This window comes from Nannospalax galili, unplaced genomic scaffold (genome assembly GCF_000622305.1).
Source record: "Nannospalax galili isolate Female #2095 unplaced genomic scaffold, S.galili_v1.0 scaffold568, whole genome shotgun sequence".
NCBI lineage: Eukaryota > Metazoa > Chordata > Mammalia > Rodentia > Spalacidae > Nannospalax > Nannospalax galili.
In genome coordinates, this window is record NW_008359441.1 from 3,093,701 (window position 1) to 3,120,964 (window position 27,264).

The 27,264-nt window shown below is 43.3% G+C and overlaps 1 protein-coding gene and 1 non-coding gene across 2 annotated transcripts; both read left to right on the forward strand.

The window, feature by feature from the left end:
• Window positions 1-528: 528 nt before the first annotated feature.
• Window positions 529-25,624, forward strand: Mlkl (mixed lineage kinase domain like pseudokinase). Its single transcript, XM_008822972.2, is given in 7 exon segments — window positions 529-565; window positions 5,961-6,413; window positions 9,700-9,703; window positions 12,200-12,273; window positions 23,318-23,407; window positions 23,984-24,124; window positions 25,437-25,624. Coding segments are annotated over 6 exon segments (792 nt in total). The 5' UTR covers window positions 529-565; window positions 5,961-5,962; the 3' UTR covers window positions 25,469-25,624.
• Window positions 13,226-13,332, forward strand: LOC115068411. Its single transcript, XR_003847763.1, has one exon. It is a non-coding gene; the product is annotated as a U6 spliceosomal RNA (small nuclear RNA).
• Window positions 25,625-27,264: the final 1,640 nt, after the last annotated feature.

The window sequence follows — 27,264 nt, forward strand, 5'->3', positions numbered from 1 at the left end:
CAGCAGGAACCTTTACCTTCTGAGTCATCTTGTTGGCCTTGCATCCTTATGTTGGATGTATGTATACATCTATTTTTGTATATGTTTTTACTGGACTTCTAGGTCTCACCATATGGTGCTTATCAGGCGTCTATGAAATTTTATTCTTTTCTGAATCCTCGGAGGTTCAAAAAAAAGCAGGAGGAGGCAAGCCAGAGGGAATGGGCTTCAACTCTGAGCTACCTAGAAAGCGGTGTAGGGAGCCAGGGCCAGCAGGAGCTGCATAGGAGGCGTGTCCAGCCTCCCCAGCAGCGACTTCCGGAGGACTCAGGTCAGAAGCTGCTGTCAGATCTGCAGGTTGGGAGGACTCTGCTGGGACATCGACGAGGTTTGACTTCAGGCGGGAACAGGATGGCATGGGTGGAGTCCGGTGGGGTCTGCAGGATTGCAGAGCACGGCCCGCAAGGGAAGGGGCGCAGAAGACCCGGCCCTGCTCAACCTGGGGTGCGATCACTGCTGGAAGGCGGTGGTAGAGCTGGGGGAAGCATCTCTTGGAACTGGGACAAGCACAACACACGTTCCTGCGGTGAGGAGGGTAGGCCTGGGGTGGTCTGGGCTCGCGGATCCTGGTGGTGATCAGAAAGCCCCGTCTGGAGGAAGCTTCTGACCCATAGATTGGATTTCCTAGAACTCCGGAGCGAATTAGTTTCGATTCCTCCTTTCTGTTGGGGAAGCTGATTGCTGGGTCTGCTTGGACCTTGGCCAAAGCAGGACACAATGGGATGGTGAGTGCCAAGGGGCAGAGGTTGGGACCCGACTCAGGTGCCCAAGCCTTAGACAGAGTGGGTGGTCAAGATCCAGGATAGATAATTCCAATTCCTAAGGATGAATACTCACTTCCTTTATTGGGGACCATTTCATTCAAGGGTAAAGTAATATGATGTAATTTTTTAAAAAAATGGATCCGGCTGGGTGTGGTGGCGCACGCCTGTAGTCCCAGCACTTGGGAGGCAGAGGCAGGTGGATCTCTGTTAGTTCAAGGCCAGCCTGGTCTACATAGTGAGTTCCAGGACAGCTAGGCCTACAGGGAGACCCTGTCTCAAAAAAAAAAAAAAAAAAAAAAAAAAAAGGATCTGATTCTTTTTAGGGGATGATGAAGTGAATTAATACCTTTATCACCAGTTTAAGATATTTTACTTTGTCAGATTGTTTGCTTTTTAGTGTCTCATGTATCCTAGGCTACCCTCCCACTTCCATAACAGGTAGCTGAAGATGATCTTGAAATTCTGACCCTCCTGCTTCCACCTCCCAAGTTGCTGAGATTACAGGCAAGGTCACCACTTGGGCTCAAAAGCAGGACTTTATGCAAGGCAAGCACTCTATCAACTGAGCTATATCCCCAGGTTTTTCACTTTTAAAGTTAGTGTTTTTTAGCCTGGTGTGGTGGTACCTGCCTATAATCCTAGCACTGGGATAGTATAGGTACAAAGAACAACAGTTCAAGAGTTCAAGGTCATCCTCACTTCTAGTGGGTTGAGGCCAGCCTGGATTTCATGAGACTCTGTCTCAAGAAGTAAAAACAAAAATAAAAACCCTGATATTTCCCCCATTATTTTACTACAATGAAATTTACATTTACAAATAGCACTGCAGTGAACTTCCTAGGGTCTTTCTACAGACATACAACCTTTTCCACAAGTTTCTAGAAAGTCATGCTGTTGAGTCAAAGTATGAATGTGTTTATCTTCCCTTTCATCTATTTGCTACCCTTCTCATGTACTTACAAAATCTGAACAATTTTAGTCATTGCAGTTTTTTGGGTTTTTTTTTTTTTTTTTTTTTTTGGTCTTTTTGAGACAGGGTCTCCCTGGAGCCCCAGCTGTCCTAGAATTCACTATGTACACTATGTAGACCAGGCTGGCCTTGAACTCGCTGAGATCCACCTGACTCTGTCTTCCAAGTACTGGGGCTAAAGGTGTGGGCCACCAAGCCTGGCATAGTCCCTGCAGTTTTAAACTCTCTCTCCTCCTCTGTGTGTGTGTGTGTGTGTGTGTGTGTGTGTGTGTGTGTGTGTGTGTGTTTGTGGATTGAACCCAGAGCCTTGCATATCCTAAACCCTCTGTCTCTGAGCCACATCCCAGCCAGTTTTTAAATATATTTTAACATTTTATAGGTAAATCCCCTAACTTGTTTTTTTGGGTATCCCTGCTGATTTTCCGTTCAAATGAACTTTAGAATCCTTTGGTTCCAAACCCAAATATACCACTGCAAGTTTTAGTGTCACTGCCTGAAGTTTATATCTGGAAAGGGTTGTCAGGTTTGTCTATTTACTTTTTTTTCAATATTTTATTTATTGTTTTTATTTTATGTGTATGCATGTATTGCCTGCACATTGTAAGTGCACCCGTGTCATGCAGTGCCTGCAGAGGACAAAAGAGGCCATCAAATTCCCTGGAACTGGAGTTTTAGGCAGCTGCCATGTGGGTGCTGGGATTCAAACCTGGGTCCTCTGCAAGAACAGTGCTCCTAACCTCTGAGCCATCTCTCCAGCCCCAGGTTTATCTATTTTCTACACAGAAATATATTATGCACTATTCCCTCCTTCTGCAAGCTTTGTTTTATGTCACATACAAGTCTATAAAACTATTTTTAAATTGGTTGTCACTTCTTCGAATGGGATATTTTCCCATTCTCTCTGGTTAGTTATTCCTGAAATATGGTGTTTGTTTTGGGGAGGCAGGTTGTTGTGTTTTGTTTTGTTTTGTTTTGTTTTTGAGACAGCAACTCCCTGTAGCCCTAGCAAACCTGGAACTCACTATGTAAACCAGACTGGCCTTAATCTCACAGAGATCTGCCTGCCTCTGCCTCCTGAGTGCTGGAATTAAAGATCTGTGCCACCAAACATAGTAAAATATGACTTTTTAAAAATATTTTATTATTTTTATTTTATGTGTATGAGTGTATTGCCTGCATATATGTATGTGCACCTGTATCATGCAATGTCCACAGAGGTCAGAAGAGGGAGTTGGAGCCCTGTAACTGGAGTTATGAATGGTTGTTAACTGCCATGTGAGTGCTGGAAACTGAACCCAGGTCCTCTGCAAGAGCAGCCAGTGCTCTTAACTGCTGAGCCATCTCTCCAGCCCCGAAATATGGCTTTTTGATGAGGCTCAGAAATGAGATGACTGGAACTTGGAAGCTAGGAAGTGGAAGTCCAAGTTTCTGAGCAACACTTTCATATTTTCCCCTATTTCCAGTGGAACAGGAAGACAAAAAGACCTTTGCTCTCATGCATATGAGAAATAACCTTGAAGATATGTGCTCAGCATCTGGGTCACTTGAGGTCTATTGACTTTATTTTCAGAGTACCCTATATTAATACCTATACCTCCTGCCCCAATCAGTGTAACCGCAAGGAGAAACACACACACACACACACACACACACACACACACACAAATTTGTCAGTTGCTTACTTACTTAGTTTCAGTTTTGGCAGTTTGGTTTCATTTTTTGACTCATGTCTTAAAAGACAGTTTTGGGTTCCAGGCCAAATTTGTGTTCTTATCTCTATGCTGTTATCTGATTTATAAATACAAATAATACTTAACCTACCTATTTCCCTGAGCTATTGAGATTAGCTATGTCTTAAAGTGCTTTTGAGACTGTTTTCATGACTTTGAACTCATTTGAGTGCAATATCCCTGAATCTCGCAGCGTCTCAGCTGTTAAATGAAAGTGATGAAGAACTGTGATTCCAAGTCCCTTAGCATGTTGTAGGTGAAGAGGTTTATTGCCATAGTCAGAATCCATTACTGAATCCAGTTGCCCTTGGTTGTAAGTAGAGCAAACCTAATTCAAACTAGAAGGAAGGTTATTGGTTCATGAAACCTGTAGGTTGGGAGTGGTATAGACTTCAGAACTGGTTTAAACCAGTGACTCAATGTTGTCATCAATTCAGAGTCTTCCCTTCTTTTTCTACCATTCTTAGGTAAATCTCATTCCAAGCCTTAGGGTAAGGGCCTTATGGTTTTTCTGCTCACATTCATAAGAGAAGCTGAAACAAAATTATAGAATAGAGAATTCAAGGCCACCCTGGGTTACAGAGCAAGAGCCTGTCAAAACATCACTGAAATCCACGTATTTCATGAAAACTAGAAGGAAGCTTTTTTTGTTTGTTGTTGTTGTTGCTGTGCTGAGGATCAGACTTGGGGTTTTAAACAATGCTAGGCAAACATTCTACCACTGAGTTATATACATTGTCTTTGACTTATTTTTTTTTTTTGAGACAAACCCTTATGATGTAATACAGGCTGATCTTGAACTCATGATCTTTCTACCTCAGCATCCTGAGTGCTAGGATTACCACTGCATCCATCTGGAAGCATCTTTCTTCTTCTTTTTTTAAAATTTTATTATCTTTATTTTATGGGTATGAGTGTATTGCCTGCATGTGTGTAAGTGTACCCATGTCATGTGCAGACTTCAGATTCCCTCAGAACTGAAGTTACAGTTAGCCACCATGTGGGGGCTGGGAATAACATCCCAGTCTTCTGCAACAACCAGTGCTCTTAACTACTGAGCCATCTCTCCAACCCTTTTTTTTCAGTTATAGCTGGCCTGGAACTCACTATGTAGACCAGGCTGGCACTGATCTAACAGAGAGCTGCCTGCCTCTGCCTCTGCCTTCCAAGTGCTGGGATTAAAGGCATTCGTCAACACACCTGACTGGACGCATCTTTGTAGTAATAAAGAGTATTCCTGGGGCTGTTCTTACAGAGAACCTGGATTCAGTTCCCAGCACCCACATGGTAGCTAACAACCATCTGTAACTCCAGTTCCAGGGGATCTGATGCCCTCTTCTGACCTCCACGGGCAATGAACAGCATGGGTGCACTTATAGACATGCAGGCAATATATCCATACACATAAAATAAAAATAATAAAAAAATAATTAATAAATAAAGTGGTTTTTTGTTTGGTTGGGTTTTTGGTTGTTTTTTGTTTTGTTTTGTTTTGGTCTTTTTGAGACAGGGTCTCCCTATGGCCCCAGCTGTCCTGAAACTCACTATATAGGCCAGGCTGTCCTTGAATTCACAGAGATCCGCCTGCCTCTGCCTCCCAAGTGCTGGGATTTAAGGCCTGCACCACCACGCCTGGCAGTTTTTTGGTTTTTTTTTTTTTAAAGTACTCCTACTTCATCTTACTCCAGTGGTTTGAGTTGCCTGCTTGGTCCCTGAAGGTAAGTCCAATACTTCAACAGAATGTATGTGTTAGGACAGACTAAACTGACCCCTGATATAATAACAGACCCCCAAAATATAATGGCTGTCAGGCAACAGAAGCTTTTTGACAACATGGCAGCTTTCCTCCACCAGAACCTGTAGGCCATGTCCTTCCGTGCATCCAGCAGAGGGAGAGCTCTTGTTTGGCGGAAGCAAACCTGTCTCAGCCCAAAGTAGCACATGTCTCATCCACTAGCAACCCACAGGTAGAAGCCATCATGTGGCCAGATGGAGTTGCAAGGAAGGCTGGGATATAGTCCTTGCTGGACCAATACTGCCCATCTCAAGCTCTGTTAAAAGGTCAGAACAGGGAGCTGGAGAGATGGCTCAGAGGTTAAGAACACCGGCTGTTCTCGCAGAAGACCTGTGTGTGTTCAAATCCCAGCACCCAAATGGCAGCTAACAACTGTAAGTGACTTCAGTTCCAGGAGATCTGACAGCCTCTTCTGTCTTCCGTGGACATTGCACAACATGGGTGTACTTACCTATGTGCAGACAATATACACATACATATAAAAGAAAAAAAAACGGTCAGATAGAACAGATTTGGCAGGCAGCAAGCCATCTCCAGCTTACTGAAAATGATGAGAGACCCCTTTTGGAGTTGAAATCATAGACATCCTTGACCCTGCCTTAGCTGAGTAGTAGATATCGGGGAATTGTGGGACTTCAACCAATTCTGTGTGTTTCTTCTAGCAATGGACAAATTGGGACAGATCATCTCCTTGGGCCAGCTTATCTACACACAGTGTGAAGAAATGAGATACTGCCGACGACAATGCCAGCGTCTAGGGAAACGCGTGCACGGCCTGCTGCAGCCCCTGCAGGGGCTCCAGGACCAAGGAAAGAACCTGTCTGCTGATGTAATGGCTTCCCTGGACCATTTTGAGGCTGTCTTGAAGGAAGCTAAGAGGCAGATAGAAAAGTTCAACAATAAATCCAGCATCTGGAAGTTTATAACTGCGGGCAATGACAAGGTAGCCTTCCGGGAAGTGAACGGGAGGCTGAGGGATGTCTAGGAGGAGCTCTTGCTGCTGCTTCAGATTGATCAGCGGATGCTTGTTTCAAACATCAGCCAAGGAGCAGTGTGGCCGCAGGAAGACCAGCAGGATGCAGAGGAAGATCAGTGAGTCTTTCAAAGGCTGATAAGCTGGGTTTGGGGGGTTGGGTTGGAAGGGGTACAATTAGAGGACATCTTAGTCTCACCTTGATTTGCCAAAGGAGAGCATGGTGAGGGAGTTTGAGTGGCTGTATATACTTGTGACTCAAAAATCCTACTGTTAGGGAGGAGGCTGTGAAATTTGGGCAAGCTGATATGGAGGAGGGGACACCAGGCCAGTCAGTCTCCTTTACATCAGCAAATTCTCTGGAATACCTGGAATTCCAGTTCATGTCTCCAGCCTTAGCTTCTAGAGGACTCTCGTTAAAATAAAAATTCAGGCTGGGTGTGGTGGCTCACACCTTGAACCCAGCACCCTAGGTAGAGAGGCAAGCAGCTCTCTGTGAGTTCTAGGCCAGCCTGATCTACATAGCCAATTCTAGGCCAGCAAGGGATACATAATGAGACTGTCTCAAAAAAAAAAAAACAAAAAAAACTGGGGGCCTGGAGAGATGGCTCAGCAGTTAAGAGCACTGGCTACTCTTGCAGAGGACCCAGGTTTGATTCCCAGCACCCACATGGAGGTTAATAACCATCCATAACTCCAGTTCCTGGAGAATCCGATACCCCCTTCTGACCTCTGCATTGCATGACATGGATGCACTTACATGCAGGGAATACACTCACATACATAAAATGAAAATAATAAATAAAATATTTTTTAATTGTCCAGTATAAAGAATTAAATAAGCTGGGCATGGTGGCACATGCCTGTAGTCCCAGCACTTGGGAGGCAGAAGCAGGCAAATCTCGTGAGTTCAAGGCCAGCCTGGTCTACATAGTGAGTTCCAGGCCAGTCCCCATCACAGGGAGACCCTGTCTCACAAACACCAAAAAAAAAAGAATTAAATAATGCAAACTAAGCAAAGATGGTTTGGGTTCAGCATGCCCAGCACTGTTCAAAACTTAGGAATACAGCACAGAACAAAATAGACAAAATCTCTGCCTCATGGAATGTGAAGTCTGCTGATAAATAGCTAATTGTAGCTATAGGCAGTGAAAGCCATAAAGTAATGAAATGGTTCAGAAAGGGCAGTCAGGGTGCCATTTGAATGGGCACCTTGACTAAGGGGAAGGAGCTAGTCAGCCATGCATAGGTGAAGGGGAAGAACAATGTGGGCAAAGAAAGGAGCAAATGTGAAGATCCTTAGGTGGGGATAAATGTTGTATATGCAAAGAACAGCCAGAAGTCCACATGTCTTCGATGCAGCAGACAAGGGAGAGAGAGAAAAGTGTGAAAGTAGACCAGAAGATAGCCAGGACCTACAAGGCCATATAGACATGGCTAGAAATTCAGATATTTCTCCAAGAGTTACAAGGAGCCAGTGAATAGAGATCCTTCCATGTGGGCCACTCTTGATTTATTTGTAGTATAAAAAAAATCACTCTGGCTGTCATATATCAAATGGATAAGAAATGCCTTACAGAGAATACTATGGTCAGTTTCTGCTTCATAACAGACCACCCCGAAGCTCAGAGGCTTCAAACAATCATTGTGCACTCCTATACTCATGGGTCTGCAGAGCCACTGGAGTTCGGATCTCAGATGGGCTTTGTGCCAGTGTCTAGGACATTTCCTGGTGAGATGTGAACAAATATCTACTCATCCCAAATAGGACACAGATGGATGACAAACCAAAGGAAGGATTCCACTCAAGTCTAGCTTAGTGAACCAGTGAGTCTATCAGGATCAGCTGTATCACTGAAAAGCCCACTCAAGCTTGAGTGGTGGCTCATAAAAGCTGCATCCCTGAATCTCCCTGCCAGACTTACAAGCACCTCAGCCAGCCAGCCAGTCTCTCTTCATAATTGTTTGCTGCTTTTATAAACTTAGGAAGTGATAGAGTGACCCTTTGCAACTTTTTGAACTTGGTAAATTTCACTAGCTTCCTGAGTCTTATAAGCCTCCACATCCTTCCTCCAGAAGGGAATGGCTCATTTTGGAGGAAATAACTATAAAAGAGCTCACTGCCCTAGGCAGCCAGACCTTGAAGTCGAAGAAAGTTAGGGCATTGCAGTATAGACAGCACTGTGCAATGGGGTGATGAAGGGAGAGACAGTCTTCAGTTTTGGAGGACAAAGGAGGTTTTGACTCTCACAGGTTTTCAGGGAGGGTAGGCATTCCATACCATATGTCCCAGCCTGGACTAGCCTATGTGCCAAGGGACCAGATCCAGTTTGAAGCTGTTCTATGCATTTCATTCTGGAGCCCAGGCAGGAGAAGCAGTGAGTATTTGGAGACTGTTCTTCTTATGGTAGAATTGGAAGAAGGAAGCCCTAACTGGACTAGTGTTTTTCAAGCCTCTACTTGTGTCATATCCACTAAAGCAAGCCTTGTAGTAAAGCTCAACATAGAGACACAGTTTGCCTTCTATGATGTTATGGCGAGTGTTAGCTTTTGGAGCACAGAGTTCAGGAACAAAGGAGAAGGAACGAGATCAAGTCTGGCCTTAACAGATGAGACTGTGCTTTATTAGCACAGCAAGGGGCAGCAACCTTCCCAAGGAATGGAGGCTATGCACAGAGTGAAGGGAGGCTTAGGGTTTTATAGAGACTCTAGGAAGGCAGCTGCAAAGGGAAGTTTGGCAGCAGCTGCAGGGGATCGTTTGGAGACAGCTACCAGGGGAAGTTTGTTTCTGCCTGCCAGGATTTTGTTCCCGATATAGAACTGGATGCTCTTAGGGTAGGAATTGGGGGACCAGATGCTCTGTGGTCAGCAGTCCCACGTTGTGCCAATTTCCTTCAATGAGAATGGGAATGTATGTGACTGCTACATAGAAGTGAATAATTGGGAGCTATAATTCGATCTTGGACGGGTGTGGTGGTGCACACACCTTTAGTCCCAGCACTTGGGAGGCAGAGGCAGGTGAATTTTTGTGAGTTTGAGGCCAGCCTGGTCTACATAGAAAGTTCCAGGATAGCTGGGGCTACAGGGAGACCCTGTCTCAAGAGGACAAAAAAAATGGAATTGAGTTAGGAGACCTCTTTAGAGACTAGAGAACATATAACAGTAGTTTGAACTAGGACAACCCTGTTGGGCTAATGGAAGTCCAGGCTCTAAAGAGGTGATGCCTGGGCTAGATTGGAGGTGAGGGAGAAGAGTTGAGCCTGGGTCATCAGGAAAGGGAAAACAAGGGGAACATGAAAACAAATGTGAACTTAAGTTTGTGAAGAACCAGCAATATGAATCTCAAATGTTTCCCTTTTGTGTCAGATAAAAGAGGTTTGTAGAAAAGGAAGCTGACAGGAGATTACCACCCAGAAGGGCTTTATTAGGAGAGTTACAGACTCACTGCCATAGGCAGCCATGATGAGGCCTTGAAGTGGGAAAGCATTAAGAAAATTAGGGCATTGCAGTAGACGGAACAACAAGGTCTTGAAGGGAGAGACAGCCTTCAATTGCAGAAAACAAAGGAGGTTTCTCTCATAGGTTTCCATGTCATGTGACTTAGCCTGGCCTGGCCTATGGGCCAAGGGGCACCTAGGCAAGCACTAGGTAAGACCAAAGACTTATCCTGCAGCTTATTAACTCTGTGTCTGGAGAAAGATACGGAGGAGTGTGGCCTGATTTCTTTGACAAAGAAAGCATCTAGAGAGTCTACAACTCAACAGTTAGATTGTTGATTGAGAAATAAGAGGACACATGGATAAACCTAGATGCTCAAGCCAGAGGAGTGACCATTCTGCTGCCTTGATGTGGAGGTGGCGATCCATTACCGGTCAAGTCAGCAGGAGACATCTAAGCAGGATGAACAAGGAGACTTTGGGGCAAAATGGGTCCTTTTCTGAAGTAAAAGAAAACAAAGCATCTGTAATCCAAGCAAAACCTATCATCAAGGAGAAAGAGACTCAGGGACTGGGGTGCTGGGCAGGTTGGGATGTTACAGATGAGCTGATCCAGCTAGAGGGCAGAATTGACTGCCTGCCTTTCTAGTCATCAGCAAATGCTGATCCACCTCTTCATGGAGGCAGGAGACCTGTGCAAACCAGAAACATGGAGGACAAAACTTACTTCCTGTTCTGCCCTTTACATTTCTGTATGGGAAATGCATTCACACAGTATAAAACTGAAACAATCTTTTAAAAGCCTAGCATAAGAACTAAGTCCCTCCCCCCATCCTTGACCTCAAGGGCCCTCTTTTTCTTTCCTGGACACACTTTCACAATCTACTTATGACTAACCCTCTGAAGATTTAAGTATATGTATCCTGACTCTTCCTTTTCATTAAATAATCTTGAATATTATTCCAAAAAGATATCCACAGAGCTCTCTTATACTCCTTGGTGTTCATGGGTCTGATATATTAGTGGACATGTAAGTCATATCTAGTTGTTCACTGTTATAAATGGTTTCATAATGGACATCTTGTGTATATTTCAGAATAACTTTAGGAGATATTCCTAATAGTAGAATTACTAGGTCTCATTGCTAGATCCAAGACGATGAACATTTTTAATTTTGATTGAAATTTCTAGATTGCCCTCTACAGAGGTTTTACAACTGTCACTCATATCAGTATGGATGAGGTTGTCTTTTGATCACTTTTTCCATTAGAGACTTTCCTGATATTAGTACTAAAGACCCTATGTCTCCAGAACCCCCCCAGTCCTAGGCCGACTCAGATGGTGAGAGTTTATACATTAGGATAGATTTGATTGTGATATAAAATTTTTAAACTATTTTATTTTATGAGTGTATTGCCTGCATGTCTGTAAGTGCACCTGTGTTATGCAATGCCCCCAGAGGTCAGAAGAGGACATCAGATCCCCTGGAACTGGAGTTACAGATGGTTATTAGCCACCATGTGGGTGCTGGGAACCAAACCCAGGTTCTCTGCAAGAGCAGCCAGTGCTTTTAACTGCTGAGTCATCTCCAGCCCCCATGATGTAGATTTTTTATGAAGTACTAGCAATTGAGTGTCTTACAGAAGTAAGTCTATTTCTCATTCAAGCAAAGTGCATGAGACCCTCCAAGGTGACTGTCCTCCTCTGGAGTTACTTTCAGTAGTATGGTACTTCCATGTTGATACAAGTTTCTCACTCCCAAAGCAGCCAGATTGGAACCATGTACAGAGTCAATGAAATGCTTCGCCAAAGCATTAATTTTCCACCACTGTGATAAACCACCTGACAAAAGCAGGTGGAGTGTGTGGCAGAGGCGCCTCACATCATGGCAAACCAGAAAGTAGAAAAAGCAGGCCAGAATCACAAGTGGGTATAACCTTCAAAGGCCCATCCCCAGTGACCTACTGCTGCCAACCAGGCCCCACCTCCTCAAGGCTCCACAGCCTTCAAAATAGTGCCACAAGATGGAGACCAAGTGCTCAAAATATAAACCTATGGAGAACATTCTAGATTCAAACCACAAATGGGAAGTGATCCACATCTCTTTCGCTTCTTGGCCAAAGCAATTCCCACAGTCAGACTTCAAAGGCATTTCCTTTGTGCCTCAAAGTGGAAAAACAGATATTGATGAGCAGTAATATTTCCTGCCATAATGACTATGATAGACTGTTTCTTTATGGTTTTAATTAGCATTTTGGTTTTGATTAGTATGTGATTTTTTTTTTTGGTCTTTTTGAGACAGGGTCTCTCTGTAGCCCCAGCTGGCCTGGAAGGCACTGTGTGGACCAGGCTGGCCTCGAAGTCACAGAAATCTGCCTGCCTCTGCCTCCTGAGTGCTGGGATCAAAGGCGTGCATCACCACGCCCAGCTTAGCATGTGATTTTAATTTAGCACTTGTATTTTTAAACATTCATTGCCCTTTTTCCTGCAGATATGAACATATGCATGCCCTCTTGATGGGGTTGAAAATCAGTGTTAAAGAAATCCAGGATACATTGAATCAGTGTAAGTTGTCAAATGCCCTGTTGCAACTAATGCTCCCAAACTAGAAGTCATCCGTTTGCTAGGAGCTCCAGCCTGCTCTCTCCCCGCCTTCTCAATTTTCTTTACTGGATAGGACTGAAAGAAGCTCACAGGTTTTGGGATGTGGTCACAGCTAACCCAGACATCTGTTCATGGAGTGGCTATTGAAGGTGGCCTCTTGGCCAGCAAGAAATCCCTAGCACTTGTCAGAATGCTAAAACAAAAAGCAAAGAAAAAAAAAAAAAACCCTTTCTCTTTGAATAGTATGTATGTCAGTCAACTTTCTGTTACAGGAACAAATACCTAAGATAGCAGCTTAGAAAGAGAGCTTTTACTTATGCTCAGAGTTTGGAAGGATTCCATTCATAACTGAGTAGCCCCATTGTTTTGAGTCCATTGCAAGGCAACATATCAGGTAGAAGTTAGTAGTAAAAGCAAAAACACTCACCTGATGAACTGAAAGAGAAAAAAGAGATAAAGAATTAGGGTCTGAGATAACACAATTCCCTTTGGAAGCATGCCCCAAATACCTTAGGACCTCCCCTCCAATTTGGCCCCATCTCTTAAGTCTCCACCACCTCCCAATAGCACCACCCTGAGGACCAAGCCTTGAACACACGGGGCCTTTGGGGAATATTTAGTGTTCAAACTACAACAGCATCAAAGCTTCGATTCACTTGCTGAATGTCCATAAGAAATTCAAATCAGGGGCTACGGAGATGGCTCAATGGGTAAAGTGCTTGCTACACATTCATAAGGACCTGAGTTCAGATCCCTAGCACTCATGTAAAAAGCCAGGCATGGTGGCACCACCTATAAACACAATACTGAAAGGTAGAGACAGGAAGATCCCTGGGGCCCACTGGCCAGCCAGGCTAGCCAGTCAGTAAGCTTCAGATTCAGTGAGAGACCTTGTCTCAAAAAATAAGGAGGAATGCTCGCTTCAGCAGTACACATATTAAAACTGGAACAGTACAGAGAAGATTAACATGGCTCCTGCACTAGAATAACATGCAAATTCATGAAGCATTCCATATATACATATATACATACACACACACATATATGTGTATATATATGTGTATATATATATATATATATATACAGGATTTCCCTGTAGCCCAAGTTGGCCTGGAACTCACTGTGTAGACCAGACCAGACTGGCCTTGAACTCACAGAGATCCGTCTTCCTTCTCTGCCTCCTGAGTGCTGGGATTGAAGGCATGCGCCATGCACCACCATGCCAGGCCTGCATTCCATATTTTTAAGATATCATCAAAATATATTGTTTGAAATTTGCAAAAGTTCAATTAAAAAATTAAGACACTAGAAAGATTTACTCTTTGCTGATAGGACTACAATTAAATATTTGAATCTGAGTTTTCTCATGCAGATGGAAACCTTATTTAGTGACTTTTTAATAAAGAAGTTATTCCTGGGGCTGGAGAGATGGCCCAGTGGTTAAGAGCATGAACTGCTCTTGCAGAGGAACTGGGTTTGCTTCCCAGCACCATCTGTAACTCCAGTTCCAGGGTATCTGATGCCCTCTTCCGACCTCCGTGGGTGCACTTACATATAGGCAGGCAATATACTCATACACATAAAATAAAAATAATATATTATGGCCGGGTGTGGTGGCGCATGCCTTTAATCCCAGCACTCAGGAGGCAGAGGCAGGTGGAGCTCTGTGAGTTCAAGGCCAGCCAGGTCTACATAGTGAGTGGGTTCCAGGCCATTTAAAGCTATTATTCCTCCAAAAAATAAGGTAGAGACCAATAGAGGAAGACTTAATGTTGACCTCTAACCTCCACATGCACATGCATAAGCATGTCTACTCACATGCACACATAATCACACTACATACACAAGCACTCACACCTAAAAGAAATCCAAACAAAATTTAAAGTGCTCATTCATTCACTCCCTCATTAATTTTAAAAAACTATAAAATTTTCTTTATGCCAGAGGCTGTGAGAGAGCTGAGGGTCAGGAAAGAGCACTGCCTGGAGGGAGGGAGCACATGCCTTAGGGGTGAAGGCGAGAAGAGGATAGAAAGACAGTAGAAACAGGTTGTGTGGCATTTCCTGGTGAATCTATTTGTTTTGTGGGGGATGTGTGTTTGTTCATGTGCAGGTGTATATGTGCACATGCATGTGGAGGCCAGAGATCAGTCTCCTCAGGGGCCATCCACTTGTTTTTTTGAGACAGAGTCTCTCATTGGGATCTGGGGCTCACCAATTACATGAGGTTATCTGGCCAATGAGCCCCAGGAATTCACCTGTTTCCATTTCCCCAATGCTGGGATTGCAAATGTGTACCACCACACCCAGCTTTTTACATGGATTCTAGGAAATCAAACTCAGATTCTCATACATGGCAAGTACTCTACTGAGTTATCTCCATAGCTTTCCTGGTGAGTCTATTTCTGTTACCTAAAGAGAGGAGAGAGACCAAAGAAATCATTCTATCCAAGTCCATCTTGGTGAACCAATGAGTTAATTTATTAGGGTTACTTACAGGAGTAAGGGCAGGGAGTCATTTGCAGGGGTATAGGTGATTCTTGGGCACTTAGCATCACCAAAAAGCCCCACGACCACCACCACTAGCATGAGCTAGAACTTAAAGCTGTATCACTGATCTCCTGTACAATTTGCAGGCAGTTACACTACTGAAGAGTCTCTACTCACCCAGAGGTTGTTTACTGTGGCAGGGTCTCTGTGACTCTTCTAAGTTTCCTGAGTTTCCTCAGTCTTACAGGTTTCTTGTGAGTTTCATGAGCTTCTGAGGATGGAATGTTTTAATCCAGGAGGAAGCAGCCACACAACACAGATCTGAAATGACTCAACATGATGCTAGGCACACATTTCCAAGCTGTGGGGAAACAGGAGTAGAGAGAACTCTGAGATAAGAGATGCTGGCATTAAAGCTGGAAAGACAGGCAAGATTGGAAAAGGAAGCAAAGTTCAATGGTAGAGCACTTGCCTAGAACACACAAAATCCTTGGTTCGATCCCTGGCACTGGAAGGGAAAAAAATGGAAGAGGAAGACAAGGAAGTGTGTGAAACATTCTGCTAACCCTTTAGCGCCGTCTCTATGGGTCACTCAGAAGCAAAGGAACTTCTCTCCTGAGTTGAGTCATTGGAAACTCTAACCAGGACCAGTTTCAATTCATGGTGTGTGTGAGCTTCCCTCACACACCAGAGAGGCCGCCTCCCTTACCATACCTTCCTTAGCACATTGACTCTTTCTCTCCTTCTGTCTCAGGCTTATTAAAACCCAAGCAGGAGATCCCACAGGATCAAATCAAGGAGATTAAGAAGGAACACCTTGCAGGATCTCCATGGATCTTTCTAAAGGAAAATGAACTCAGCACACTTTATAGAGGAGAGTATCACAGGTCTCCAGTTACCATAAAAGTATTCAACAAACTCCAGGCCCCCAACATTGGGTAAGTTGTCTTATATGATTCTATCATATGTATCAAGAATTATTCTTAATTAATTCCCCAATGAGAAAGGTGTACCTAGCATCTCCATTTTTAAGTGGGGAAATCAGGCCCCGAAAAGTTAAATAACTTGACCTATGCTGTTAAGAAACAGAGGCTAGACTTGAATAATGCTCTTTATACCTCAATTCTAGAACCTTCTCTCTTTTACTCATGAATTTACGTATTTTTTTAAAATGTATTCCCTTTTGATCCTGCTTCTCAGTTTTTTATCCCCTACACAGACAATAATCCTTTTTGGTGTGATGCTGGGAATTGATGCAGACAGTAATTCTAGTGTTTTATTCATACATTTTCTTATAAAATACATGCTTTTACTTTTTGTTATGCATTTTTAATCTTTACAAATGATAATGTGGTATGTATATCGGTTATTTTTCTTGTTTTCTTCACTCAGTATCATGGGGCATGGAATCTTTTCATTGGGAATGAGTCCAATGAGTCATTTGGTATCAATCCACATTTTGTCTATTCTTTCCAATAATGGAAACCACCTGCTTCCAACTTCTTCCCAACAAAAATAATGCTACCATAAGTATCCCTTTATGAATCTATAGACAATTTTAAGGTGCTAGGGTTCAAACCCAGGACCTCACACATGCATGCAAGCACTCTGCCACTGGGCTGCACTCCCAACACCTGCATGAGAATTCTTCAGGCTATAATTCCAGGAGAGGAACTGGTGGGTTATAGGGTACACACATATTAAATCGACTAAATACTACTAGGTAACCCTTAGACTGGAGTGCATATACCTATACTCTCACCTTTAGTGCATGAGAACACCTAAATTTCTTATCTCTACCAATCTTTGTTGTTATTCATCTTTCTAAATTTGTTTCATCCTTATAAAGTGATACATGATTGGCAACGTATTTACTAACAAATTTGAATATTTATTTATATGTATTTTAGCTATTTGGGTTTTTTTAATTGGGGGGTTGAAACAGGGTCTCACTGTGTAGCCATGGCTAGCCTGGAACTCGCTATGTAAACCAGGTCGGCCTCGAATTCACAGAGATTCACCTGCCTCTGCCTCCTGAGTGCTGGGATTAAGGGTATGCACTGCTATGTTTGGTTTAGTTTTAAAAATTTATCTGCTTGCAAAGAGTTGGGCTTCATTCTGGCGTTTTTCAGATGCGGTATGCTTTCACTGTTCCCTTTTCCCCATGCCCCCTCCCTCCCGGTACCCTATAGCCCAATAGCCTCCTTTCTACTTTCATGTCACAGCTTACCTTTTGTCCTCCCCCCTTTTTTTTAACACCTCTTGCTCCTCTCTGGTGGCCTCTGTCTGGTTTCATAGTCTACACCCACTCTCATAACCCCGTATTCACACACACACACAAACACTAAAAGTTAGGATCTGCATATGAAAGAGAACATGTGATTTTTGTCTTTCCGAGAGTGGGTCAACATTCCTCAAAAAATTAAAAGCAGAACAACTATATGACCGAGCTATACCACTCCTGGGCATATAACCTAAGGACTCTGCATCCTACTACAGAGATGCCTGGACTGCTGCACTATTCACAATAGCCAGTTGGTTTCCCTCTTCTATAACTTATTACCTCTTCATATCTTCTGCCCTTTGGTCTGTCACAGTTGCATTTCTGGGTTGTTTTAATTTTTTTTCTGTTTGTGGAAGATCCCTATGTATTATGGGAACTAATCACTTGTCAGTTTGAGATTTTGCAAAAGTCTTCCGTTACCTGATCTGTGTTTTAACTTTGTTCCTTTTTTTTTTTTGGTAGTCACTCTGAAGTAGATACTATTTATTACGTCTCGTTTGTCCTCTCATTGACATTTACCATCTTTTCTGAATTTGGGATTTAATACCAAAAACATTTACAAAATAGGGACAAATTATATAGCAACTAAGCCAACATTCTGGATGCAATACAATGATATATAACTCAATTTTTTTCTATTTTTTAATATTTTATTTATTATTTTTATTTTATGTGTATGAATGTATTGCCTGCATGTATGTGAGTGCACCCATGTCGTGCAATGCCGCAGAGGTCAGAAGAGGGCTTTGGATTCCCCTGGAACTGGAGTTAAGGACAGTTTGTAGCCACCATGTGGGTGCTGGGACTCGAACCCGGGTCCTCTGCAAGAGCAGTCAGTGCTCTTAACTACTGAGCCATCTCTCCAGCCCCTCTACTTTATTTTTTAACAATAAAATAGAAATAGCAACACAATAGCCAGTAACAGTAAAATAAGGGGGAAAAAAAGGACAAAACTAATTAACAGGCATTGCTTCAGCTCAAACTAGTTCTTTCCTTTAAACAGGAAAACTGTTAGTCTAGTGCTTCTCAACCCAGTCTGCACAATAGAGGGATAGAGGACAAGGACTGGTGCTTAAAAAACAATGCACATGACATGTAGCACCCACCTTCAAGTAATTAATTGGAACCTCTCTCTAGAGCTGGGATCAAGCAAAGATTTCTAAAGTGCTCTGAGTGTTGAGAACTACAGGTCTAAAGTAATAAATGACAACAGTTAAAAACCAACTAACATATCCTTTTATCTTAGAGAAGGGGAGTCAGGCACCCACTTCTCATTGTTCTTTACCCAGTTTTTATTGCCTGTGATAGTCAGTAAAGGGCTTGTAAAACAAGCATGAGGACCCGAGTTCTCCACCATGCCCTGCTTTTTTTTTTTTTTTTTTGGTTTTTTTGAGACAGGGTCTCTCTGGAGCCCCGGCTGTCCTGGAACTCACTATGTAGACAAGGCTGGCCTTGAACTCACAGAGATCCACCTGCCTCTGCCTCCTGAGTGCTGGGATTAAAGGTGTGCGCCACCACGCCCGGCCCTGAGAGAAAACCAGTTTGTAGGAAGGTTTGCAGTTGTCCCTTGTAAAGGAACAGTCATCAGGCTAGCTAGTGAATCAAATGGTTGTTAGCCACCATGTGAGTGCTGGGAATCAAACCCAGGTCCTCTGTCTGCAAGAGCAGCCAGGGCTCTTAACTGCTGAGCCATCTCTCCAGCCCTTATTCTTTGATATAATCAGAAACTGGAATCAATTGAAAGGAGAATTTTTCTCTGCATTTTTTTTAAACCAGTCTCACTATGTAGCCCAGGATGCCCTGAAACTTATGACCCTCTCACCTAGCCTCCCAAATGCTAGGATTACAGGTATGTGCCACTATGCCTGGATTCTCTGTGTAATCTTTCATAGCACTATAGCCATAACTTTGAAAATACTATCTTAGCTATTTATTTTTCGCAACTTCTGAAACTTGTGGGCTTATAGAGGTAACGTTGGATGCTCTAGGGGTGCTGTTAGTGTCCTGTCCAAATGCTTTCACACCTTTATCAACTGTATGGCCTTATCTTCTGCTCAGCATGCTTTGTTGCTAAAAGTTCAAGGCTACTCCATGGCTACTGGAGCCCCTTCAGCCTTGGAAATCATTGAAAGGTCCCAGAGTTTTATTCCCAGACATCCCAGTCCACAGCTACTGATTATCCAGTTCTTTTACCACCTATGGGACAAGGCCTGAGGTGTAAATATGATCCATCAGTCCCCATGAGGTAGGCTGAACTGGGATTGCACCTGAAATCTTACTTCTTCACCTGATTTCTTCTCCTTGTGTGTCCTACTTCTCTCTCTCTCTCTCTCTCTCTCTCTCTCTCTCTCTCTCTCTCCCTCTCCCTCCCTCTCGCTCTCTCTCCCCCCCTCCCCCCCCCCCCCCTCTCTCTCTCTCTCTCTCCCTCCCTCCCTCTCCCTCTCCCTTACTCTTGCTCTCGCTCTCTCTCCCCCCTTCCCTCCCTCCCTCCCTTGTTTCTTCTAGGAGGACTTACTTAATAAATCATTTGTTCCCAAATCCTTGGTCCATGACTTGCTTCTGAGAGAACCTGGCCTAAGGCTGACACTATGTCAGACATCTAGCCTGGGATGCAGAGGCTCTGCTCATCCAAAGTCAGTAAGAACCCCAATTTCACATTTGAAGAAGGGTCCCAGGCCTGATACAACCAGTCAGCTGTGCCTCTGAGTGCCTTGGTCTGCCCAGCACTTCATAGCAAAGTACTATCATTCTTCACTACCAAAACTGACCCCTGGTACAGATCTCATACACTCCCCTAAGGGCTGTCACACCTGCCTCTGTCATGCATCCCAGCTGTGCTATATACACACAGCACATATTGCCAAGGTTGGCCTCTGCATCCCATTTTTCCAGGTTGTCCACAGATAGCCACCCACAAAGAAGGCAAGGTATCTGCCAATTTCATATTCCAATAAAGACTGTCTATGTCAAGGTCATTAATACACCTTACCTTTAGTTGTAATCAGGCTACACCATTCGGAAATACCTCAACTCCACAGAAACATCAGCAGTTCCAGCTTCCTGGTAGCTGGAGGTTACCAAGTAAAGGTGAGGACACCTTCCAAAGGCTCCTTGGATTGGTCAAACCTTTGTGATGGCTGAATACTAGGAGAGAGTAATAAGTATCTCATAAAATTTTGTCTTCTTGTTTCTCTCCTAAATTTTAGACCTGAACTCCACTCTTCCTAGCTTATACAGCTTTCTGTATGCCACCACAGGACAGACTTTACCTTTGCCTCCCACTCTGATGCCTACCTTTCTTCACCCCTACAGAGCAGGAATGGACTAAGAGCCATTTCTTTTAGATATTTAGTCACCATTTCTGTGTCACTACAACAGTTACCAGGGTATCTGCTTAGATTCAAGTAGGCATTCAGATTCGTAGGACTGTCATTCATGGGCCACACTTGTCATTCAGGGTCATTTACAAGGATCTCGCAGGAATCAGAGCTTGCTAGCAGCATTAAACCCTTCTCTCCAGTGAGAGCCCCCACATTCATCCAGGAGATACTGTCTTTGTTCCCACCAAGTTCCTAAAGACAGAGGCTTTCCAGGCTGGAGAAATGGCTCAGTAGGTAAGAGCACTGGCTGCTCTTGCAGAGGACCTGAGTTCAATCCACCCACATGGTGGCTAGCAACCATCTGTAACTCCAGTTCCAGGGGAATCCAATGCCACCTTCTGACCTCTGTGGGCTTTGCACGGCACAGGTGCTCTTACATCCATGCAGGCTATACATTTATACACATAAAATAAAAATAATAAAATATTTTTAAAAAGAAAGAGGTTCCCAGTAGGTAGGGCCATGACCTACAAAAAGTCAGTATCTTTTATAATAACTCTACAGATGCACCTTCCAAAGTCTCTGGAAGGGACAAGCCAATTCCTATATATAATGGTTGCTATAAAGCACAGCATGCCTGTCAGCTACCTATGGTCCTCTGACCTATCAACATCTCCCAGTCAAAGGCAATTTGTGTATTAGCAATCTTTTTTAAACCATCAACTATGTTACTAAGTAGCCTAGGTGACAGTCTACCTTAATCAGTTTTCAGGGAACAGCACTAAAAGTTAACTGAAAATCTACCAGAACTTGTTTCATTTGCACCACGATCCCCAAGTTCTAAAATAATGTTTTGTTTTTCATCCATAGATCTTTTTCTTTTTCTTTTCTTTTCTTTTTCTTTTTCTTGATACAGGGTCTCTCTATAGCCTCAACTGTTCTGGAACTCGCTATGTAGACCAGGCTGGCCTTGAACTCACAGAGATCCACCTGCCTCTGCCTCCCAAGTGCTGGGATTAAAGGCGTGTACAACCACCCCGGCAGACGTTTCTTTTTAAATTGTATTTATTTTCTTATTTATTTAGTATGTTTGAGTGTTTTTTCTGTATGTATGTAAGCGCACCCATGTTTTGTAATGCCCACAGAGAAAAGGGCATTGGATTCACTGAAAGTGGAGTTAGGAACACTGTCAGCCACCATGTGGGGCTCGGAACTGAACCCAGGTCCTCTACAAGAGCAAAAATTGCTCTTAAGAGCTGAGCCATCTCTCCAGACCCTCTTTTTTCCAGCCTTATAAAGACAGAACTTTTTCCATCTTTCAAGTGCCTTCTGCCATCTAAGCGTCTTACCCTTTTCTTGACCTCGCCCCTAAATTTGGGTACCTGACTGACTTTGGGACTAGTGGCCTTCTTCATACCAATGATGCTAATGTCAGCTGTGCAGGGAGCAAGAACAGATACTCCCTTTTACTGTACTGTGGCCTCTTTGGGAATTCTGTGTGACTATACAGGGCTGGCAAAGATAACTCACACTTTCCACATGAAACCTGCAGGAGCAGGCTGACTACCCTACAAGGTCAGACAGAACTTTCCCCATCTGCTTCTTAGAAACAGAAAGCCATATGGCAGCACCATGCACCCCTCTCCACCCTCACTCAGTGGAGTTGAATTTTCTGCCCTGAAAGCCCTGTGTCTAACACAGTGTTACCAGCAACAGCTACAACTTACCAAACCATACAGTGGCCTTATAGCCATTGTTTCAAATAATTTCCCTACCACCACCCCCATTCTATAAAGAAGAGATCTTTCATTTGTCTTGTTTGGCACACAATGATAAATTGAACCTATGAGCGATCTCAACCAAGGAAGACTCCTTTGGAAACAAGCCCCCAAGGAAAAAGACCACCCCAACTCTGCCCTCTACTCCTGCACCCAGGATCTTCCAGTTTCTTCCTGACTCTAATTTATCTATTTATCTAGTTTGCAGGATTTGAGTTGAGCAAAACACAGACGTCCATCAGTCAGGAAGCTAAGGGGAGTAAAGCAGAGAGAGTCAGTTCTACAGTATACGTCTCACCCCAGAGAATGAAAAATGTCTATCAAAAATATGACATAAAAACTGAAATATACAGGTATGTTGATGTTCTTGTTCAGATTCTAACACAGGAAGGACAGAAATGTCCCAGGCAAATCCCAAAATCTGAGGACCATTTTAATCATGTTGAACAGGATGTGGGTATAATACAGTGCTAAGTTGATCCCTATCACGAGAGAGAGAGAGAGAGAGAGAGAGAGAGAGAGAGAGAGAGAGAGTTCTGTTGAATTTAGTGGTAATCAGAAAATTCGCTGTTTTCTGGAAACAGAGGAGCATGAGAAAAGAAATACATGTATGTGTAATGTGTGTGGAAGGGTGGCATGTACATGCTCTATTTGTTACTTTTCTATTGCTATGATAAAACACTAAGACCAAGGCCACTTAGAGAAGGAAGGATTTATTTGGCTTAGGGTTCCAAATGCAGAGCCCATAATGGCAGGGTATGCATGATGGCAGGAGGTGGCCGGAGCAGAAAGCTGAGCTTACACATCCTCAAGAAGAAAGCTGAGCTTACATCTTCAAGCAGGCAGAAGTGGGCATGGCTTTGCACTCCCAAAGTCCGCTCCCAGTGACATGCTTCCTCCAGCCTGGTCATACCTTCTAAAGGTTTCAGAACCCTCCCCAAATAGCACCACAAACTGGAGACCAATTGTCCAAATACTTGGAGCCTACAGGGGACACGTAGAGATCAGAGAACAACTCTCTGGAGACATTCCTTTCCTTCCATGGTTTCTGGGGATACAATTCAGGCCGTTAGGCTTGTGCATCAAGTGCTTTTACCCTCTGAGCCATCTCACCAACCCTTGGTTTTCTTTTAGCTTTGGAATAGTCCTCTGGGAAATTGCCACTGGGAAGATCCCATTTGAAGGTAAAGAACCTGAAGGCTGGCTCTGCTGGAGTTGGATTGGGTCCCCTTCCAAAAGACCAGAAATTCCATCAGTGTCACCCCAGCCACTTTGTTACCTGGTATAGGATGTTAGGGTTTAGAGAGTAGGAAAGAGCACAGAGTCAGGAAATAGACCAGTGCCAGACCTTCAACAGATCTGCTGCTGTTATTCAACACAGCAAGGGACAGCAGCCTTCCCATGGATGGAGGGGGGAAGTTAGAGATTATATAGGAGCTAGGGAATGAAGAAGTGGATGCAGTTGTGGGAGTCTACATGCAAGTCAGGGCACTCTTGAGAAATTTACAGCCCCCTTTTTTCTGGACCTATTTTACCCGAGCGAGACAGACTGTCTTGGCAAACAGGCTATCTTAACAGTCCTTCCTGAGTTCTGGGTGTGGCTAATCGATAAGGTCAACAGCACTGTCAGAAGCAGATGAGGCATTTTATCATAGGAATTGTCTGAGTTGGTCAGCAGAGTCATTGGAAACTTGTTTTTTCCATATTTGAAGTGCCAAGATGTAATGTTAACTATCAACATCCGGAGAAAAGTATATGAATGAAATTGTTAAGCCTTCCATCCTATCACTTTCATGCCAGGCTGTGATTCTAAGAAGATCTATGAGCTGGTAGCTGAGGACCAGAAGCAAGAGCCAGTGGGCGAAGACTGCCCCTCATTGCTTCGGGGGATCATTGATGAGTGCCGGGCCTATGAGCCCTCTGCAAGGCCTTCTGTTGATGGTAGGGTTCTTTCTGGTGTAAAGAACACAAGTCACGTGATTATTTCACAATTGTGAATGCTTTCATTTTTTTAATTTTAAAATATTTTATTAATTTTGGGGCTAGAGAGATGGCTCAGCAGTTAAAAACACTGGTTACTCTTGTAGAGGACCTGGGTCTGAATCTCAACACCTACATGGCTGCTAACAATCATCTGCAACTCCAGTTCCAGGGGCTCTGACTCCCTCTTCTGACCTCTATTGGCACTGAATGATACAGGTATACCTACCTACATACAATTAATACACTCACACACCATTAAATAAAAATAATAAAGGGGCTCGAGAGATGGCTCAGCGGTTAAGAGCACTGACTGCTTTTGCAGAGGACCTGGGTTCAATTTCCAGAACCCACATGGTGGCTATAAACGGTACATAGACACGATGGATTTTGGGGGGGGGTTCTTTTTGAGACAGGGTCTCTCTGTAGCCCCAGCTATCCTGGAACTCACTATGTAGACCAGGCTGGCCTTGAACTCACAGAGATCTGCCTGCCTCTGCCTCCCAAGTGCTGGGATTAAAGGCTTGCGCCACCACGCCTGACCCAAGTTTTCATTTTTAAAAGCTCCAAGAAAACAGTGCATACTCAGAGTTTTTGTTTTATTTTGTTTTGCAGTGCTGGGGATCCAACAGGGCCTTGTGCTTGCTAGGCAAGTACTGTGCCACTGAACTACATCTTTAGCTCCCAGTACTTTGTTCTTGTTTAATTTCTGTTCCTTAAACTAGTCTTGTTCATGTCTCCTGGGGCATGCATACAAGAGTTTCTCAAATTACAGAACTGGAAATGGAGCCCAATGATAAAGATGAAATACCTTGAAAGAGGAACTAAAGAGATGGGTATCCAGCCTTTTGCAGCAATTCTTTCAAAACCCAGGGTCTCCTAGGTATTATAAAACCTAATGCTAGAGACTAATTCATACTAAGATGTGAGTTTGTCCCTCCTGTGAGGTAGTTGGGCTTGGAGTGGGGGTTTTGTTTTTGTGTTTGTTTTTGAGACAGGGCCTCACTCTGTAGTCTAGGTCATTCTCAAACTTATAGCAATCCTCCTCCTGAGGGCCAGGATTACAGGCAGGCACCACCACACCCCATTTAGTATTTGGATTTTCAAAGTTGATCAAATCAGAGGAGCGCTTCATATCATAAAGGCAGATGAACACACTAGCCAGATCAGGGAGAATGCTGTTTCTGTGTATATAGTGTAGACATGTCTCTGTATTTCTAGCTTGGCTCTCAGTAACCTGCTCTTGCCTTACTTTCTGTTCATTCATTCACAGGAATCTTAGGGAAGCTGTCTACTTTTAACTAAGCTGTGTACTGAAACCCAAACCAAGGAGTTCATGGACAAAAAGCTGCGAGAGGCACAAACTGGAGATTTCTCTTTCATATCTTTTGATCTATGGATGGGTGCAAAGAAGATCTTCCTTTTTACAAATAGAAATCAATTCTAGCTAGATGGAACACATCTCACCTCCAGTAATATTTCCAAAAATATGTTTCTGATACTAAATACAGATTATTTCTAAAAATTGATAAATGATTTTCTGTGTCCAAATCTCTTATTGATGTGACTTGACCACTGCTTCTATCAAGAAGTGGCCTCTGGAACTACAGAGATGGCTCAGTGGTTAAGAGCCCTTACTGTTTTTGCAGATGACTCTGACTGTTTTCTTGTTTTTGAGACAAGGTATTGCTATGAATCTCTGCTGGCCTGGCACTTGTTATGTAGACCAGGCCTGCCTCAGCTTCCTGAGCGCTGCAATTAAATGCATGTGCCAACATGTCCGGCTCTTACTTTCTTTTATTTTATCCCCCCTCTTACTTTCCAATTGTTATGATCATTCCAAGCTTTGTCTCTGATTTTCTTTTTCTCTCTGATTTTCAATCAAACAGACTGAGATTTCCCTCCAAGTTTTAGGACTACACATGGTTCTGTCTGGGACCTACTATCAGTGTAAAAGCCATAAAGCACTGGACACTCACCTAATGTCGTATCTTTCCATTAAAGACCCCTCTTCTCCATTAGCTCCTTCCCAGCATATACATTGACATAACTTTCTCCAGAACCTGAAGATATAATCTACCATGATCATAAACATTCTTTGGCATCTTTTATAAAGTTACCTGAATAAGTCTTCAAATTTTGTATTTTTTTTTCAGTGCTGGGGATCGAACCTAGGGCCTCATGCATACTAGGCAAGAAACTTGCCAACAGAACTACATCCTCAGTCTCAAATTTTACATTCTAAGGTATTGCATGCAGGCCCATACAAGTAGTTACTATCATGTGGTATAGTCTTATCCTTCCAAACTCTTGGTTTTTAAAATTTTTAAAATTACATTTATTTAATTTGTGTGCATGTGAGAGATATGCACATGTGCCACACAAATATAAAGAGGTCAGAGGACAACTTTTGGGAGTCAGTTCTCTCCCTCCACCATGGTTGAACTAATCATGAAGCCTGATGGCATGATCCTTTACCCACTAAGCCTCTCAGTTGCCCTGGGATTTTTTTTTTTTTTTGCTTTGTTTTACTTTTTTGTTTGTTTGTTTGAAACAGGGTCCCTTTATACAGTCCTTGTTGGTCTGGAACTTGCTGTGTAGTTTAGGCTGGCCTAGAATGCTCAGGGATCTGCCTCTCCAATGCTGAAATCAAAGGTATGCACCCTCATATCCAATTCTGTGGTTGGTTGGGGGTTTTTTGAGACAGGGCCTCACTATGTACTACTAGCTGGCCTGGGACTCACTATGTAGACCAGGGTGGCCTTGAACTCACAGAGATGCACCTGCTTCTGCCTCCCAAACGCCGGGATTAAGGGCTTGAGCCACCACACCCAGCTGTTTTTATTTTTTTAAGACAAAGTCTCAGTGTATAGCCCAGGCTGGCCTGGAACTCTGTAACTGTACCTATCATTTAGATTTTAAAGTCCTCCTAACTGTGAGATTTTTGTCTTTCAATGACATGATTGAAAAATCTGAAGTAATTCAACGATTTATATTAGCAGGCAAGTCATTGAGTTTGAGGTCGAAGAAATCGAACAAATTCTTTTCTTTATCCTGAAGACAAGCTGCTCAACCCTGTTAAGAATATATATATATATATA